Below are 16,122 nucleotides of genomic sequence, written 5' to 3'. Positions count from 1 at the left end.
CAAATTAGGGGCATCTCTGAGTCTTTTGCAAGACTGAACTAAACATGACATTTGTTTGATCAACTGATAAATTTATTCCTTGACATTGTTCACTCTCCCTATTTCTGAGGAAACACTGTTTTCAAGGTTCTGGAAGCTGGGATAAGACTAACACCTAACTGGCTTTGACTCTTAACCATGATGATATCTTCAAACAGATTTGACAGTGAAAAACAGACTCCTGCAAAGAGGCTTTGCTCCCTTCTGTGCTGTGATTTTTCAGTCCTTAGTTGTCAATAGGAACGTTCCCATTATATGGGAACATCAGTCAAAAAGATGGTGGACATTAGCAATCTTTCGCTAACATTTGCACTTCTCCTTTCTGTGCACTGCAAGACTGTACACGTCCAAGTGACCAACCCTGAAGGTTCTTCATCTGCATCTGCCCACCCAAACCTACCATTCTGTGCAGAAAACGTGAACACTACTGAGAACAAAGGGGATCCCACTCTCCCCAGGCTAATAGACACTCCACTGCCAGGAGGCAGGAAAAGTAGTAGAGTGGGTCATTCTTTCAAGCACACACTTGACCCATGAAATAGCAAATCCCCTTAGCTTCTTTTTCCTGGAGTCTGAGGTTATGCACCACCCCCTGCTCCAATAGAAAAAAATATCTTTATATGTTGCTCCTGCCTGTTTACAGTTTTCTCTTGTAAAGTCCTGCTTTGAGCCAACTCATCAGCAGAGGGAAGCCCTTGAACTTCTTGCACTAATATTTCTCTTTGGCACCAAGGCTGTAGTCAGGAGCAGTGGGAAGATGTGTGAAACAGAACCAGCCTTCACTGGCCACCCAGTTTCCGGCCTCTCCTGAACCACTATAATGGAGATTGATCAACAGCTGCTGCGGCTTAGGCCACCTTCATGACCCAAACTCAAGTGAGAACAAAAATTTGCAATAGCTCTGCTGCTCAAAAGCTGCAACATAAAGAGGAATGGATTTGCTGTGCTCTAGTTTTATGCAAATGATATTTGTGTCCTGTGACACAGCTTGTCTTTGAACTCATAATCTAAAACCTCCCCATATCCACATGTATCAAAATAAATCATGCCAAATCCACCCTTTCCACTAAAAGCAAAGGCTAAATTACATGCAGCACATGAAGATGATTTAGGGCATCTGCTACCTCAATCCGTGGGGCAGCCATCAATTATTTTTGTAATAAATAACAAACTGAACATATAGATTGAGACGAAACCCTATCCAACAGCCACGGTTAAGTACACTGGAAAACATGAGCAACAAGCTCCTGAACCCTTTACTGGAAATCAAAGTTGTGAGGTCAGAGTTTTACATATTTGACGTCCAGAGGATGTGAACATATCACAATGAGACCACATCATGAGAGGGCAAGCAAACCCCACAGCACCAAGACAGTTAAAGCCATTCTTCTTTATTATTTGTGCTACAGTAAAATCTTGAGGCTCCTGCCAAGACTGACACCTTGTGAAGGGGATGAATCAAAGCCTTGTGCCCTACAAAATGAATGCAGGGTCTAAAAGTTCTGCTGTGGCCAATGGAAGCAAACTCCCACTGTCCCTGACCATAAATCCTACAACCTTCTGCTGCCCATTACTGTTCAGATGGGGAAAACAAGATTAACAGCATTTTATTTTATAGTAAGGTTGTGAATGCAGGTATTTTCATGTCAAAAAATGGCAACTGTAGGTAAGAGGAAGGAAGAAGTGTGATAAACAGAAGATTCCTTTAAAGTTTGCTTTTTCTAATCTTTTCTTAGAGAAGTCCATGCAAGAAAAACAAAAATCCTACTCAGCTAACTCTTGTGAAGAGCACTATTAATTCCACTTTAACTGCCTGCTTTTTAAAGGTGTCACAAAAAGATGGATTCTGATGCCACCATTAGACATGTAGAAGGGCAGAACTCTGGATTCACCATTCATGGTCCTTTTAGAAGGACCCTCCACTAAATGTGTAGAAACACTCTTACTAATCTACTCAGTGATTCCAAAATGCAAAATCCAAGTTAGTTATTTCAAATCCAAATATTTGCCTGTAAATCCAAATTCAGTGGTATCTCAGCAAGAACAAGAGCATAGCACCAAGAATGCACTAGTATTTAATGAATTACCAAGACTGAATGGCACACAGACATGAAAAGCTAGCTCATAAATATTTGAGTTTTAGGTATACAGACCCCTATACTCCAGAATAGCATAAATGCATTACAGTGGTACACAGAATTATTAACTGCATGTAGTAATAGAGCAACATATTAATACTACTAGCAAGTAACATTCATTAGTAAGTACTGCAAGGTAAGAAGGATACAAACCTTTCATTAAACAAATGGTGAACACCCATAAGAAAAAATTACCACAAACTGTATTTTCTGCCTTGGGAGGCTAGTTACACAGAAACCAGGACCTTCCTTCTGGGAAAAACAGCAGAGATTGGCCTAAAATATGCTGAGTTAGTGCATCCAACGATATTCAGCCAGTGCTCCTCATTTTTTTGGGTTAGGTCCTACAACTCCAGAGGAAATCTCTACCATTGTCAAAATACCTCATGCAGTTGTGGGATGGGACATATCTGCACTATTATCACCTGCTTCTACTGTATTTTTTGGCATCAATGGTATTGACCCCAAGCACTCAGCAGGGCATGAATCTTTATTTCAGCTTTTTAAGTAAATCTTTTTAGAAGACTGTTCCTCTGTTACTTTAAAGATGCATGTGGGTGAAAGATAAACTGTGATCCAAAGAAATATTACTCCAAACTAGATTTGCATGTACAATTAAGTAGACTCTCAAGTTACTTCATCTTCACACTTCCACTGAAGATAAGCCAAATTCTCTTAAGCAGGGTACTCTGAGTGCTACTTATTTTCCAAATTACAGGACAACAAGCTTGCCTCCCTAATGAGCCAGGCTTTGATCTCCAGGAAAATGAAGCATTACTAATAACACCACATGTAATATTACATTGTATTTAACTCCAGATGAGAGCAAATCCAGTGGAAAGCAGAGCACAATAAACCCTGTTATATACTGTCTGCTAGAGCTGCCCTGGTCAGGTCTTTCAAGGGGAATTTACTGAGAGACAAATGAAAAATATAAACAGTTCAAAGAGACAGATTTAGCCCTAGGTGACTGTGAAATGCAGGCTCAATTGAGGGTCTACAAGGAGCTTGAGAGAGCCCAGAGAGATGGCAGCCGCAAGACCTACCTGTGATAAAGGCATACGCTGCTAGGATGTTGCTGAGCAGTGCCATCTCTGTGCTGACACCCACAGGCTCCATGCTGCTGTTGAGTGCTGGCAGTTGTGTCTCATCCACAGGAAGCAGGAAGGGGCTGTTGTCTAGAGAGTAGAAGGTGGCCGATCTCCCTTTCTTCTTCTCTGCTTGAAACAGAAAGGGAATAAGGAACAAGGCACCAGTCCTATCCTGCCCTATTCCCACCAGGTCAGCATCTGCATTCATAAATCTGGAGCCGCTCAACAGCATGCCTCCCAAATTTGCCCCTTTTTGGGGGTGACTAAACCTTCTCAGGTAGCTTCAGCTGAGCACATACCCGGTCTGCATCCAGGCAGCATCTTCTCTTCCCTGTCTCCTGCTCTTTCATGTCACCACTTAGACACACCCACCTACACTACAGCAAATATATAATCAGGTTTCTCTTCTCTTATGTAAATCAAAGGAGCCTTTATCACCAGTGGGTTCAGCTAGGCTTGTAATCAGGACTAGAAAACACAGGCAGAGCCTGCTACCCTCTGCCAGTGTCACACTGTAGTGATCCATCCACACCTGGCAAACAGACGTGCTTTCTCTCCAGCCTTTGCAGGGAAGGGCAGACCTGAGTTTATGACTTCCTTCAGAAGCCTGCTCGTATTGTGTTTCACCCAGACACCATTTCCTCTTTTGAGAGGTGAGTGAACATGGGTTAATGATTTGATTTTATTTGCTGAAGACTGGAGCTAAGGAGGCAGCTAATTCCAGGAGGCTCAAAGAGACCCTTTCAGATCTTATCAACTCACTGTTGAGTGCTCCCTGAACCTTGGTCTGCAGGCAGACACCCCCACTAGTCACAAAACACTAATTGTTTTAAACACATGAAAAAGTCAGCGCACAGGATCCAGCTCCATCACCCATGTGATAGTTTAACTGTAGCTATTACAGTTTTAGAGGTTCCCTTCCCTGGGTGTCTGGTTCTGGCCAAAAGCAAGCATCGCACTGTAAAATCATAGACTGGCACCTGGCTTTCACTTATCTGCAGGGATTAAATTCAGGGAACTGTCAGATCCATTTCTGATGATGCCATCAGCACCATGCAAGCGAAGGCACTCTGACAGCAGCCACAACACAAGAGGGTCTGTGCTCACTAGCTCCCTCACCCATCTCCTGTCCCTGCAAACCCAGCAGCATAAGACATCATGTTCAACTTCCTACTGTGCACGCTAGGAAGCGGTTCAGTCCAGCAAAGCAGCAACAGAAACTGAGGAGTGTCAAACAGGTAATACTGGATGGAAAGGGACTGAGTGCATGCCAACTTCTAATCTGCCTTGGAGGAGAAGCAGTGGGGATGGATGTTCAGGTGTCACTGAAAGGGATCAGCCTCAAGGGATTATGGGCACGGTTGTATCTTTGCCACTGAGTAGCTGCATTGCCTTGGGAAAGACACACGTTACAAGCTACCGAGGTGTTAATGACTGCCCCTGAAGCAAAGTTTTTAAACATGGCTCTCTAGGTGGCAGATCCAAAAGGGAAAAATATCCCAAGAACCTCTTGCCTTAGGAGAACAGAGATCAGTTATATGAATGGAGGCACTGGAGCACAGAGGATCAAGGGCACATTCAGCAGGAAACCAATAGCAAAGTTTTGGATAATCTTTTAATTCAGATGTAGGCACCAACATGCCCTCTAATCTCTCCTTTAGTCTCCCTATCTGGTAAATCTATGTCTGTACAAATGGTTGGATTTTTCTCTACGACTCATCCTGCAAAGAAATCCATAGAAACAGATTTTTAATTTCTAAAATATGAACCTAAAACCTGGATACTTCACAGCATCTCAAGTAGCACTATGCACCTAAACTGAATCCTGCTATTAGCTGACAGATCCTTGAGAGTCATTCAGCTCTCCCTATATCAGACACTTAAATCTTGTTGTATTTGCTCATACGCAGACCTCTAAGATACACCAGGGTCAGGAGCATATCCCTGCAGAGATGGCAGGTATGAGAAGGGATGTAGGGGAAACTCTCACTCTTCTAGAGCAGCATCTAGAAACCAGGTGAACACCCCAGGTCATCTCAAATGCCACATTTATATGGGGGCAACCGAATACTGCCTGAGTTGTCCACATACTAAGATCTGGCTCTGAACTGGTTAATCTAAAATCCCTTTACAATTAATGAAAATGAAGGGCACCACCAGGACATAATCTCATATGTATTTCATAACCATATATCTCATCGTACAGAGGACTTCTGGGTTAGGTGGCTCCAGGCTCCTGCTAGGCCTTTGAGAGTTTTCTACAGTTCTACATTGAAGTCCAGAGCTGCTAGGATATGAACATGGGGCCCTTGTGCCATGCTCTCTCACATGCCCACGTCTGCACTGCTGGCAACCCACCTGCCCCTCACTGTCAATACATTCTTGGTATTTGGACTAAGGTTTGAACTAAATTTGCAGTGTGGGCTTCCATGTGCGTGTGCTAGATCAGCCAGGAGAGGCACAGACAGACACCACTTCTGCTAGGTATGGGGCATACCTTGTAAACCATGCCGTGCAATAAAGGTGCATTTAGGAAATAGAATAAGGCACAACTCCTCTCATGAGAAATGTAAAAGAATCTTCCTTTTTTTTTTACTTCTGACTTACCCAAAGAACAGATGTAATCAAACAAGTTTTTAAATGAATAGTTGTCTGCATATACTATACTCCAGCAAAGAGCACCACAAAACCACATAACTGGTTTTGTCATCTGCAGGATTGTACAAGCACAGACAGGGGAGACAGAAAATGACTGGAGTTATGCAGGATGGAAAAAACAAACAAACATAATTTCACAAAGGCCATGTCTTGCTACACTGTGCGGTTCCCTGGTCTGCCATTCATTCCGGGATTATATTAAAAGACATCCCCTGTCCTCCTTGCTACCTTTGAAGACCTTGTCTCTGCCCAATCAGCTCACCTACTACTGGTTTTCCCTTCACCACTCTTTCTCAGCCAGTGATCACCTAGTCACTCAAACTGTTTCCCAGTGACTATACACCAAGCTGATCAAAACTATTTCAACCAGCAGTAAATCTGCCCAGCACCACAGTATAAGCATAGGAGAGGTTATTCGCGATACCAAGCTGACTTTAGCAAGTAGTTTTAATAAAGGAAAGAAAATGGGGAGGGAGATTACAGAAATGTCCAAATATTTCCTTTTGCTACTTTTGAAACATTCTTTCAGCTTTTAATTTCAAAATGACAACTTTGTTTGAAAAGTGGTGCATATTTTAAAAATTAATGAATAAACCATGTGAAAACTAAACAAAAAGTGTCATTTGTAGAAGTGAAATGTTTAGGTGAGTGATAATGAGTTCAGGGTTTTTTTTTTTTGCTTGCTTGAAAGAACTCCCCAGGATCACAAAATTCATCTGGGGCTAACTCAAAATTCTTTCTTTGACAGTTTTTCAGTAAGGCCTCCAAACTGACAAATCTGTTATTGCCAACTCTTAATTCTCTGTGGATTGACTATCCAAGCTGTGGATTAATTTAGCCAGGAGTGCAGACAGGGAGGAGAGGTAGCTCCGCCCAGACCCACCCTAGAGCTGAATCTCTGGGAGCACAGGCTGGGAATTTCAGAAATAATGTTGTATACTATCCATGGTGTGTTGGGAAACACAAAGCAAAACTACTCATTAACTGAATACGTGCTCACCTGAACTTCTCCTTTCTTCATACACCACCTCTTCCTCCTACTCACCCATCCCTATAGATAGCTAAGATTTGACTTCATACATATTTTGATTTTGCATTTTATTAAAATAGCATCATATTTCAAAGGTGAAAACTTCTCTATCCCCTATGAGGCAGATCTACTGTGTCTGCCTTTTTTGTTTTTTTCTTTGCCACTGTATAAGACAGGTCTGCAAAGTATTTCTGTGATGAACTTTGACGTGCATGGCCATGACTGCTATTTCAAGAAATCCAACATGAGCTTCACAACAGTTCACTTTAGTCCATCACTGGTCATGCCTTGAAGCTTCTCTTTCTGCCTGTGACACGGATGGGGTTTGGGAACAATATGGAAACCCAGATAAGGGGAGACAGAAAGGAAGAGTGAGCACGACACAGTTACGTTTGGGCCAACATTGCAATAGTCATAGCTACCTGGGATGGCTCGCCCTATGTTGGAAGGAGAGACATCAGAAAAGAACACACCGTCCCTTATAACATTGGGATCAAACACTCTTGGCTGCAGTGGAAAATGTGGCTTCTGAAATCCTTGGTAATTGGTTGGTCGTGGCTGGGTTTCGTGCAGAAGCTTCTTGGGAACTGAAAGAAAGGAGTGAGTAGAGCACAGTTGTTAGAGTGAATTATTTCAGCTGGTCAGAATAAGGATCACCACATTATGCTATGGGCTCAGGTGATGCTTAATTATACCACGTGCAGACCAAACAGACACTCATTTACTACTACTATGAATGCTCTCCAAATGCCAGCACAGAGACATTCAGTGAGAGAATGCTGGAAACTATAGAGTGATTAAGATACTCTTTATTTACAATTAAGCTTTGAGACTAGACTAAGGATCAGATTTGGACATCCAGGCTTTGGCCTCAGCCCTAAGCTTCAGAGCTCAGCCTCTGTTCTCCCACGACAGCAGGTTGCGCAGGATTTCCCGTAACAGTGGGGACTATCTGGTATGCCTGAATCGCTGCCTCTCTCTGGCCATCAAGGTGCTGGCATAAGATGACACATCAGAAGTTTCTGTCCGCTCCAGATTCACAAAACTGGCCTCCGGAGAATGGTGTTCATGTGAAATCATAAAGTTTAAATCATCCACCACAGAAGTAAGAAACCCTTCCCACCCTGTGGGATCCAAAATACGCTGTTCCCCATTGTGCTTTAGGCTTCAAGTAAGCTGATAAAAGTCCATCCTGAGAAGGGTGAAGACTCAGTCAGTCCCTACTGCTCTCCATGTTTTGTCAGCCACAGAATTAGCAATACACAGGTGAGATAGGTTAATGCGTGACAGTTTGACCATCTACAGGCTCTTCTTTGGACTAAAGCATGCCTTAAGAAGAAGAGTATTTTCTCCTCCTTGACGTTGCAAGGCCAGCTCTTCAGCTGTACAGCCAGGTAAAGAAATCAAAGCCACTGTAGCCACCACACTGTACACCCACTGAAGGTAAATACACACAGTAAATTCACTAAATTGCCCTGTAGGGACAAAGCAGCATGTCATTTACAGAGCTAAACCAGTTCTCTGCCTTAGCCACAGCCAACACCTGAGGCTATTTCAGAGCAAAGTGCTTTTCCATACAAAGAGAAGAAAGACATATACAGGCCATTCTGCTCAGAAATTAGAGCAGCAGAATGATGAAAGACAAAAAGAAAGAAATGATGATTTCCAGAGGAGAAAGATATATTTCCCTGTCAGTGACTGTACAGTAATATATACATAAAAGCACCATTTTGTCCCTGCAGACAACCAAGACTTTAGTGTATTAAAGACACAGACTATTGAGAACTATGCACAAGTTTCCTAGACCCAGAGAAACCCCAAGAAAAGATTTCTGGGATGGTCAGGTCTCCTTTCTCCAAGTCTAACGGCAACTGCCTCTCTGTTCCCAAGCAGGATACCACCTCCTAGTGCCTCGGTTTCCCCACTGCTCCCTTGCCAATCGTAGTATCTCTCATCTTCACTCTTCATAGGGGCATGAAGAAGTATAATTAAAAATGCAAAGCACTTTGAGATCCTTGGCACAGGCATGAAGGAAAGACTTGGAAAGAGTGCAGCCCTGGAACAGAAAGGAAATTCCTGCCTGCCCCCCTGCACCTCATCAGCTGCCAAGCTGGAGCATAAGATTTAATCACGCCCATTAAATTTGCCTGCATAACTACAAATATTACTGGTGGGTGAAGTGATCCAACCACCTTGTTTACATTGTGTTCTACTTACTGTCTTTGCTGAGGCAAAGAAAATTGTAACTGTATTTATTGACTGACCTCCTATATTAGGCTGCCAAGAGATCAGCACTGAAGTTCTTGCATTAGTAGAGTCATGCTAGGTCAGGAAACAGACATAAAGCCCCACAGCTTCTGAATATCAAAGAGCTGGCACAGCAGTTTCTAGTGAAACCTGAATTGGCAACTGTCCTCTGATAGGAAGGCAGCAAAAGAAACACATGCCCTGGTAGGAACTAGACAGAAGCAAGGGAGATACCTGTGCCAGAGAAATATCAGAAAGTCTGGGGAGGAAACGGGTAGAACAGAGATTACCCTGATAACCACACGGTCACAAAGAATTGCAGTGCTAGGTGCCTAATCTGTGGCACCCAAAGGGACCAGAAGTCATGGGGCTCAGCACCCTCCAAAAGTAACAATCCTTTGTGCTGTATCTCAGGCTGATGACCTGAGAGGCATTTAAAACACACAAGTCGGTTTTCCCTTACACACTTTTCACCCAGCTGCATCCTGGTAACATGCTGATATGCATCCAGTGAAGAAAAGGAAGCAAAAGAGACACAGAGACAATCTTTTTAGCAAATTGTGATTAGTCTTTCATGTTTCAGACTGACTCTTCTTCATAAACATCTCCTTTCACCTCCCAACATGCATGTGTATCTCTGAGGCAAAACACAGGCTGGCGAGAACTACACCTTTCTTCGACACCACCACCACATTTCATTGAGGCTATTTTTTGTCACAGCACCTTAATGGGGTAGGGTTGTGATGTTATCCCTTTGGGATGGCTGAGGAAGTAAGATGACTACCAAGCAGGCATTTGGTGCCTAAAAACACTGGTGGCTACCAAGAGAGCATGTGCTTAATGACGATGATTAGCACACACTTTGGTACTTACAGAAATCCTGAAGTGACTGCCTTCACTTCAGCAACTAAATCCCTTTAAAACTCTGGAAGCATCTTAGTGCAACACAGGATGTCCACAGCACATGAATGTAGAACTTTTCCATTTCAAGGGACCATTTTTCTCTGTGGACTGCATAAACATCTTGAGCACATTTTGCCAGGAAAGGCCTTTCTTGGCAAAGAGTAAATAGAGTAAGAGCATGCTGCAAGTCTGTTCTTTTTCTAGTTTATATGACGCTAAACCAATACACGGCTTAGATGGCTTGATTTAGAAAGAATGTGAAATGGAAAGGCTTTCTCAAGTGCAAGACATCTCACAATTTCCAGCTAGCTTCTGTGTGGCAGCCAGCTCCACAAGAAAGATTAAACATCTGGTTCCTTTGAAACACCCTCCTTAAATTCTCCAGAGGGGAGCGCATCTGACACAAAGCATGGCATGAACTGAAGCAAGGTGTCAAGAGAAGTTATTTATGATTAAAACCACCAGAAAAAACAGTACCTGGGATTTTAATCTTATCTCAGTATTAAGCACGGAAATCCTGACAGGGAAAGGTTGGCACTTGGCCTGCTCCATTCAATCAGGCTGGGAAGTTAAAGAACTCAGTCAGTAGAACAAGTGATATATGTAGACATGAGGGGAAGAAAAAGGGCCTTCAATCAAAGTGTTAACACACCTGATAGTCAGGAGCCCTGCACCTTAAAATGCACATGAGGAACGAGCTGGGATCATCTGGAAGAGAGGAGATGAGATGTTCCAGTAACCTCTGGGGACCTGTGGTCTCTCAGGAGGTAGAAGTCAGCACTGAGACGTGGGTATTTATCCAGATGATAAAATTCTCCAGTAAACTGGGCTGGCCAGCTGAGCAGCGCATACAGAGGAGTAACTTTCTTAACAGCAAGCCATGGTCTGCCATCCAGCCTTGGGTTCAACTCGGGCAACATCACCATGTGAGCCAGGACTTGATCTGGAGAGAAAAGTGACCATTGCTGTGTCACTCTGCAAAGACACCTGCAGAAAGTGGTTCTAGGTTATAAACCTGAAAGGGAGCTTTTGGATCAGCAGGTTCATTCCTCTGCCATTACAGGCTTTCAAGTCTTGATATAATCTCTCCACGCCTGTTTTACAAGCGGTCCCAGTTACCAGCACCGACTGCTCATCTGTCTAAATCCACATCATGCTAGCAACAATTTATACCAGTTCCCAAGACCCACAATACCCATCTGCAATGAATTAATGGTATCCATCTCACAACAAAACCTCACACCACTGCCTACCAGCTTCCCCCCCTGCAGGAGCAGGTTCAGTGGAAAACCAAAGCTGAAGTGTGCTCTCACTGGCAGAGCAGACCCATCAGATTCAGCTACAAGCAACTGGCAGGAGAGCATGAAAAGGCACATGCTGATGCTGCTGACAGTGTCCTTATTTGTACTTGGTGGAGACTCCTTCTGCTGGGGTTTTCACACAAGCACTCTCTTGTGTGGCCAGAAATCTGAGGGCTGAGGAAAAGAAAAGGTTACTGTGCCTACAAGCAGCAGAATTCTGAATTACAGTGCCAAGAGCTGGAAAAGACTAGCCAATACCTCACCTCTTCTTCGAGACAACTTGCTGTGTTTTCTACTGTTTCGATCTACCTAGTTTTAAACACTCCAGTCCTGGGGGTTCAGCCAATTGCCATAAAGGATTGTTTTGCAGCGGAATATTGTCTGTCTGAGAAATTCTTTTCCAATATGCTGCTGTTTTAATTTAAGCATATATATCACTGCCCTAATCAAAACATTTGACTGCTATAGCCCCTAAATTTTACAGACAGGGATTTGGCTCAGAGGCAGAGTTTTGAAAGTTTTTAAATACCCGAATGATTTGTCCAATCTCACAGAGGGAGTCTATGCCAAAGAAAGGAAACAAACTCAGGATCTCTATATTTCAGCCTTGCACTCAAACCATCCCTTCTCTGCTAATTTGATCATTTGGTGTTTCCTGATGTTTGCTCAGTCCTAAACATGCTTAAAGACTTCCACTCCCAGGAAGCAATTATCCTCTGACCTCCATCTTCACTGTATATACAGATCAGTCAACTGGAGGGGAGATCAATGAAAGCTCAGTCTTAAAAACATACAGACAGGGGGGTTGTAATTCTCCAGTCCTCTGCTATATATTTGCTTGTGCATTTTCAGCCCATAAAGTTTATTCTGAAAGTTCCGTATGATTAAAGCAGATCTGCAGGACCTTCAGCAAATCCTCCTGTGAGAGCTTGAAGCAGAGTACTATTTGAGCAAAACATGACTCCCTCACCAACGAGGCTTTTTATCTGGGCAGGTTGAGGCCAGGAACTGTTGATGCTCAATGTATTTTTAAAATAATAATAAAAAAGCCCTCCTGTGAGTAAACACCCAACATAAACTGCTGCAGGCTTTAGGGGTAGCAGCTCTGAAGGATTTGTGTTTGAGATTTGAAAATGCACAGCATCCAACCAGAAATGGGATCATTCATGCTTCTGAACTATTACAAGAAAGCAATTCCTTAACACATATGTAAGGTATGTGGCTCTCAGATTGCAAAATTGGTGTGTGCTGTAAAACCTAAATTCACCAAGCAGTCAGTCAACAATACATATTAAAATGATGGATTTTGGCTGTGTCAGATGACAAAATATCATAATACAATCACAGAGCAAGAAGGAAAAATCCCACATGTAAGAAGACTCTGCACCTGGTGACAACAGTAGCACCACTGTATAGCTAGAAACACGGGGGTGGAAGATGCTAATTTGATTAACAAAAGTAAACTGAAGCACAGCCTACACCCTTGGCTTCTTTCCAAGGGTCTCACACATGGCCAAGGAGCAAGCTGAAACCTCTTCCAGCTGCTTGTGCCCCATCTAGCTCTGTGCTGGATGTGCCCCTTTCAAGTGAATTAAACCCCATTTGCATCACACAGAGAGATTTTACCTCTTCTTGTGATCACATGCCTCACGTCAAACATCCAAAGCCTGCCTTCAGTTGCTGCCCTGCAGTCAGGCATTCCCCCTTCATGTGACAGGGAAGCTTTTTGGTCAGATATAGGTATAATCACTTAATAGGAGACCATCAGATCCTACATCCTGAAACAGAATAAGGGAGTTACTCAGCCTGCTGCAGGCATGTTTTCTGTGCACAGTGGTTCCAAACCACCGGTAACAAGGAAGTGACTCATGCCAGTTACAGTAAGTCTACTTCCAAGCATCATGCAGAAATCAAGCGAGACTGTCTGGGAAAATAGCTCTGTCATAACCAAAGCACCTCCCCAAGCCCACAGCCTGCACCAGGGCCTTCCGCCCCTACCCCTCCCTTCAGATGCTGTCCAAAGCAGAAATCCATCTCTGCTGCTAGCAGTTTTTGGGCTGGTGGGAAGCAGCACAAGCTGGGATGCCTGACACAACTCATACACTCTGCCAAGACTACTCCTGAGGCAGCCTAGATGTTTTGCCTTTTACTGCATCTTCTGACAGCAGCCAACTACGCAAAGGTTGTGCAATGAGAATATAAACAACACAGACAAGCTTTTATCTTGTTTGCCATCCATGGAAAAGGAGATGTTCATCCTTTTCTCATGCAGCTGCAATTAGAGAAGTGACTTAAGAAGCAGAAGCAATTCCAGTCCAGAAACAAAGCAAATGCAACACAAATTATCTTGGTCTCGCCATTCCTCCTGGTGAAATCTCCTGCAGGTACATGGCCCTGTGATGTGAGAGGCTTTAGGAGATGAAGGAAACATAGGAAATGGTTCAGCTCCAAATGAGGCTCCCCTGGGCAGTGGGACACAAGCACTGCCCCCTTCCAGCCTCCCCCCCCCCCTTGCACAGGGCTGTAGAACACCTTGCCCTGGTTTCTTCTATTTCTGCGTGTCCAGAAATGCAGTAACTTTATTAAAAGATCCAGTTCACCTAATCTGGGAACTCAACCCATGCATGCTCTGTAGGTACCTAATGAAGGAGTCCTCCTTAAATAAGCTATGCTCTTAAGCTCCCTGTATTGTCCATAGTGAAAGGTGGGTGCCTTTGAAAGCCTCCAGGGGAGATTTTGTCTACTTGAATTTAGGAGCCTAATAAGAGATAGTTAATGAATCATCATGTTGCCTTTGGATTTATTCTCCTGAGTGTATCTGAGTTAAAATCTTATGAACTGCTTCACATCTTTTACTCAGATATTTTAATTCTATCTTGAACTTTTCAGATCAGGATTTGAAGCTACAAACACCTTAATTTCTATCCAATGATGCATGTGCTTGTTCTATCCACAGGCAGTTTTCCTTCTGCTTTCATAGCCATGAAAGTCAGTTGTTCTTCTTTCATCATCTTAAATGTAATAGAACAGAACATGAAGCATCTATTGCCAGCAACTCATAAATCTCCTGCTTGATGTGGCTTTTGGTCTCCAAAGGGTACAGTGGAAAGCATCACATGCACCAGTCTGCTCCCTACATGTCCTATTTGGAAAGAAAAATGGATCAAAAGGAAGAAAGCCTTGTAAGAGATACCTGCAGATACGAAGAGTTACTTTCATCTGGTAGATTTCTGCCTGCTCCCAAGGTCAAGAGAATTCTGAATTTTCATAAAATAATGCATGTTTAGGAGGATGAGACTCAAGCTGAGGCTTGTCCAAATTCAAGCATGCTCAGCTACACCTCCCGTGGGACCTTCTGCCAGCCATAGTTGTAGGACCTCTCTGGCAGTTGGACTGCATTTTATCTCCACCAGGCCCTGAGACCATGACAGTAACTTTGCACACCTGAGCAGCAGTGGTGTATTTTTGAGATGGATCTCAATTCAAATCAAACCATTAATGTCACCTCCAGGTGCTACTGAAGCATGGGTAACTACCATCAGCAAGGTCACTGCAGGAACAGAAACCTGACTTAGCACTCACGTGTGGAGTGAGTTCCACTCTGCTGACTTAAGCAACTTTTCCTTTATTTGCATGCTGAGCATGGACAGAATCTGACCTTTCAGTTATGTAGCCTCAATCTCAGAAGTGGCAGCAGGCAGGGAAGAAAACACTCTTATAATTACAAGGGTGCTAATAATTATGAGGATGCAGCCGGAAGAAACTTCCAGTCTCCCAGGCTAGGAAGGAGTCCAGCAGGGGAGCCCATGAGTCAGTTTTGGGTTTCCTTTTTTGCAGCACACGAGGACGTCTGAACTGGGGGCCTGGGCCCTTTTATCAGTTGAGAGGAAGACACACTACAGAGGATGGCACAAAAAGGAGAATAAGTTTAATAAGGAAGTCAGACCTGTTCTTCCCGTCTTTCCTATTCCCCTATTTGAACTGCATCGATCATATATTTCCACTGTTATTTTGCAAACCAGCCTACTGATGTCTGGCTTTCTTAGGCATTATGTTGGTGTCTTCAGAGAATAATTTTAGTACATACTTTGATTTTATGCAATGCCCTAAGAATCTCCATTCTACTTCGGATCAAAGCAAAGAAACACTAAATTTCAGATTTTGATACAATTCCTATTTTTTTTTCTCATCATGTTCAGTCATTTTAATCAACGACTTAACACTGCAACATTCTACTATTTTAAATTACTTTTATACTACAGAAGTGTTGCTCTTTACTGATTTAGGCTACCGAGCTTGGCAGAAAGTCTCTTGTGCAGCTTATCTATTTTTCAGGAAAATATGTGACATGATACGTGGCTCCCAGGAGGATGCTGACAGAGCAGTAAGCATTGTGTGTTCAAGTGTGGCTGATCCAGAGCCAGAGCATTGCTCATGCAAAGAATTGCTCGCCAGCAAGGGAGGAGAGTCTCTGTGCTCAGGATGCCAACACATACCCAAGTGGTTGCAGCTCTGCAAGTTAACTATGAATCAGCTTAGTCACAGCAACTGCTTTTGTGAAACTTGGGGCAAAAGATACTCTTTAAGTTTCAGTGAAAGGTATACAAGCACTGCCAGTGAGAGAGGCCCTTGGAAGTCTTCACTATTACATACCCAAAGGTGGCGGCTGGGTGAGCACTATCTGTCACTTTGCCAGGGCAAAGATATCCAAGATA

General features: G+C 43.3%; 1 protein-coding gene across 11 annotated transcripts in view; it reads right to left on the bottom strand.

Moving 5' to 3' along the window:
* The window catches only part of EVA1A (eva-1 homolog A, regulator of programmed cell death), a 202,393-nt gene that overhangs the window by 5,393 nt on the left and 180,878 nt on the right, over positions 1–16,122 (bottom strand). For 4 of the 11 annotated variants that reach the window (XM_062638437.1, XM_062638440.1, XM_062638448.1 and 1 more), the window contains 2 exons: positions 7,379–7,543; positions 3,224–3,397 (listed from right to left, as the gene is read on the bottom strand). In XM_062638437.1, coding sequence (XP_062494421.1) covers positions 3,224–3,397; positions 7,379–7,543 — 339 coding nt within the window. Of the gene's footprint in view, positions 1–3,223; positions 3,398–3,567; positions 4,530–7,378; positions 7,544–16,122 lie in introns of those variants that run through there. The other 7 variants (XM_062638438.1, XM_062638445.1, XM_062638446.1 and 4 more) reach the window with 4 other exon arrangements.

The sequence above is a fragment of the Pezoporus occidentalis genome, unplaced genomic scaffold, assembly GCF_034315485.1.
Source record: "Pezoporus occidentalis ecotype Australia unplaced genomic scaffold, CSIRO_AGI_Poc_V1 ctg57, whole genome shotgun sequence".
Taxonomy (NCBI): domain Eukaryota; kingdom Metazoa; phylum Chordata; class Aves; order Psittaciformes; family Psittacidae; genus Pezoporus; species Pezoporus occidentalis.
This window is presented reverse-complemented; position numbering and strand designations above follow the sequence as displayed.